Source organism: Sorex fumeus, unplaced genomic scaffold (genome assembly GCF_029834395.1).
Source record: "Sorex fumeus unplaced genomic scaffold, SorFum_2.1 ptg000007l, whole genome shotgun sequence".
Lineage (NCBI taxonomy): Eukaryota > Metazoa > Chordata > Mammalia > Eulipotyphla > Soricidae > Sorex > Sorex fumeus.
In genome coordinates this window covers 25,451,066-25,453,592 of record NW_026606064.1, presented here as the reverse complement: position 1 = coordinate 25,453,592, position 2,527 = coordinate 25,451,066, and the positions used below count along the sequence as shown (strand labels likewise).

Here is a 2,527-nt window from a genome sequence, read left to right as displayed (position 1 = left end):
TAATGCAATTAATATACAGTAACCACAGTTTTTAGCATGCAATTGACATTATATAAACCTATTCACCTGGTCTTTAAAATGGTCTTCTTTTGAAATCAATGAGGGCAAAAGCAAATGCTAATATTTATGATGGTAGAAGTGCAGAACTAATAGCAAGGTACAGAATTTTTCTTTACTTTTTCTGTTTTTCCTTTCTGCTTTTGGTCCAAACCTGGCCATGTTCGGGAGCAACTGTTGGCATGTGATCTGTGACTATGCAGAGTGGGGATCAAACCAGTTATCCTGTGTGCAGAGCATGTGTTCAGCTCATTGAACTCTCTCCAGTCCTAGAATCTTCATTTGTGCTTTAAACAAAAATAATTTTTGAAATAACAAAAAGACAAATAAAAATGATCATAATTCAGAATAACCACTTTAAGAGAGTAAACAGTAATTCTCTCTACTGTTCTACTTAAATATTTTCATTAGAGTTTTAATCTATAATGTTTATACAAAAAATGAAAGTGTAGAAGTTAATGAAAAATATTTATTCAGGGAGCAAATAACAGGAGAGGATATTGGCTGGAGCAAAACATGACTGGGAAGTAAGGGGAGACCAGTGATATTCAGTTTGACCAACTTAAACAATGATTATAATTCTTTGCTTTCTTGGGTTCTCCTGGAACAGTATTGTTGGCTCTCCGGTCCAAGATGAAGTCAGTCCAGTTTTGCTTCCTCTTCTGCTGCTGGAAAGCACTCTGCAGCTACAGCTGTGAACTGACCAACATCACAATCACGGTGGAGAGAGAGGAATGCCGCTTCTGCATCAGCATCAACACCACCTGGTGTGCGGGCTACTGCTTTACCCGGGTATGCTCCAACTCTGTTTTGTTGCAAAGAGGGTACTGAGTGCTGTAGCAAATTTGGTGATGTCCCACTCTTGCAATAGTTGAAATTTCCTGAGTAAAGGTCTTATGTCCCTTAGCCAGGACTGTCTGTGTTATAATTGGAGTTATCAGGGTATCCAAACACAGTAACAACAAAGTCTCCAATGGAGACGTTACTGGGCCCGCTCGAGCAAATCGACGATCAACGGGAGGGCCTTTACCTTACCTTACCTTATCAGGGTATCCATCGAATGTCTGGCTCAGATTGGATGAGGATAAATTTAGGGATGCCTCTAATTTGGTCTGATTGATAATATGATAAATAGGCATTTAAAATAAAAAGATGGTTTTATGTTAGGTTTTCCATAGCTACGTAAACATATATAATGAATTGAATTCCAAAAAAATCAATTGCTATCTTTGAAACCATACTTGGCAACTGATAGTACCAAAATAGTTTTCCAAATGACATAAAAACACAAAAATCATATTATAAAAATGATTCTATTGACAAGCCTGAATGTCAATACACAGTTTGAAAAAATCAATCCTCACAGATTATTAAAAACAAAATAAACCTATAAATCAATGCACTGCTTAAGTCTATTAAAAAAAAAATCCAAGCCTCAAGGGCATAGATACTAGGTTGTATAAGTTCTTTGTACCTATTCTGGCTAGATGAAAAGTTCTTACATACAAATAATTTTATTGTTTGAAGCTAAGAACCCTAAAAGATATATAGTATTTAAGTGTAAGCCAAATCCACAAGGCTACAGTATATTGAAAGTCAAAATTTTTCTACCATTGAAAAATAGCTAGTACTTGGACATAAATATAATCATGAAAGAATGCATAGTTTTTATAACTTTTTATGATTTTGTATGATTTCTAGCAACAATCAGGAAACAATAGAGCATTAGATCATTTTTAAGATCATGATTTTTTAATAAAATTATTTGCATAAAATGAGTTTTAATAGTTCATTATTAAAATGAAATACTCAATTTTAAAGTATCCTGTTTTTTAAATACTTAAAAAGTATTAAATTCCAGTCTCATTTTGGTTAAGCTAAATAGAAACATATTATAACCAAACTTCTCTCTCCCTAAACTACACAGGATCTGGTATATAAGGACCCAGCCCGGCCCAACATCCAGAAAACATGTACCTTCAAGGAGCTGGTGTACGAGACCGTTAGGGTGCCTGGCTGTGCTCACCACGCAGACTCTCTCTACACTTACCCAGTTGCCACTGAGTGCCATTGTGGCAGGTGTGACACTGACAGTACTGACTGTACTGTCCGAGGCCTGGGGCCAAATTACTGCTCCTTCGGTGAACTGAAAGAATAAAGAATGACGGCCATTCTGGGCTACCCTCCCATGTCCTGAAGGACAGAGATACTCAAAAGTCTGAGCGTGCACGTGTGCCAGGCTGCAACCACTGTGGACCAGGGGAATCCCTGCTCTCCCAGCAGAGGTGGCGATCTAGGAACTGAGAGATCCTGAGTGACAAGTCTGTCATCACTGGGTCTGGTTCTTATGTTTTTCCCATCTTAACACAGACATGTGAGTGATTTCCCACTTGAGCTTAGAAATGCTCACAGATATGCCATAAAGTCATAGAGCTGGGGCAGGAAGTGAGGGCCAGGGGTGCTGAAGATA

At 37.8% G+C, this 2,527-nt stretch overlaps 1 protein-coding gene across 1 annotated transcript; it reads left to right on the top strand.

The window, feature by feature from the left end:
• The first annotated feature begins 689 nt into the window (after positions 1-689).
• Positions 690-2,286, top strand: FSHB (follicle stimulating hormone subunit beta). Its single transcript, XM_056107214.1, has 2 exons — positions 690-849; positions 1,985-2,286. Exons 1-2 carry the CDS (start codon positions 691-693, stop codon positions 2,213-2,215), a joined length of 390 nt encoding a protein of 129 aa, XP_055963189.1. The 5' UTR covers position 690; the 3' UTR covers positions 2,216-2,286.
• Positions 2,287-2,527: the final 241 nt, after the last annotated feature.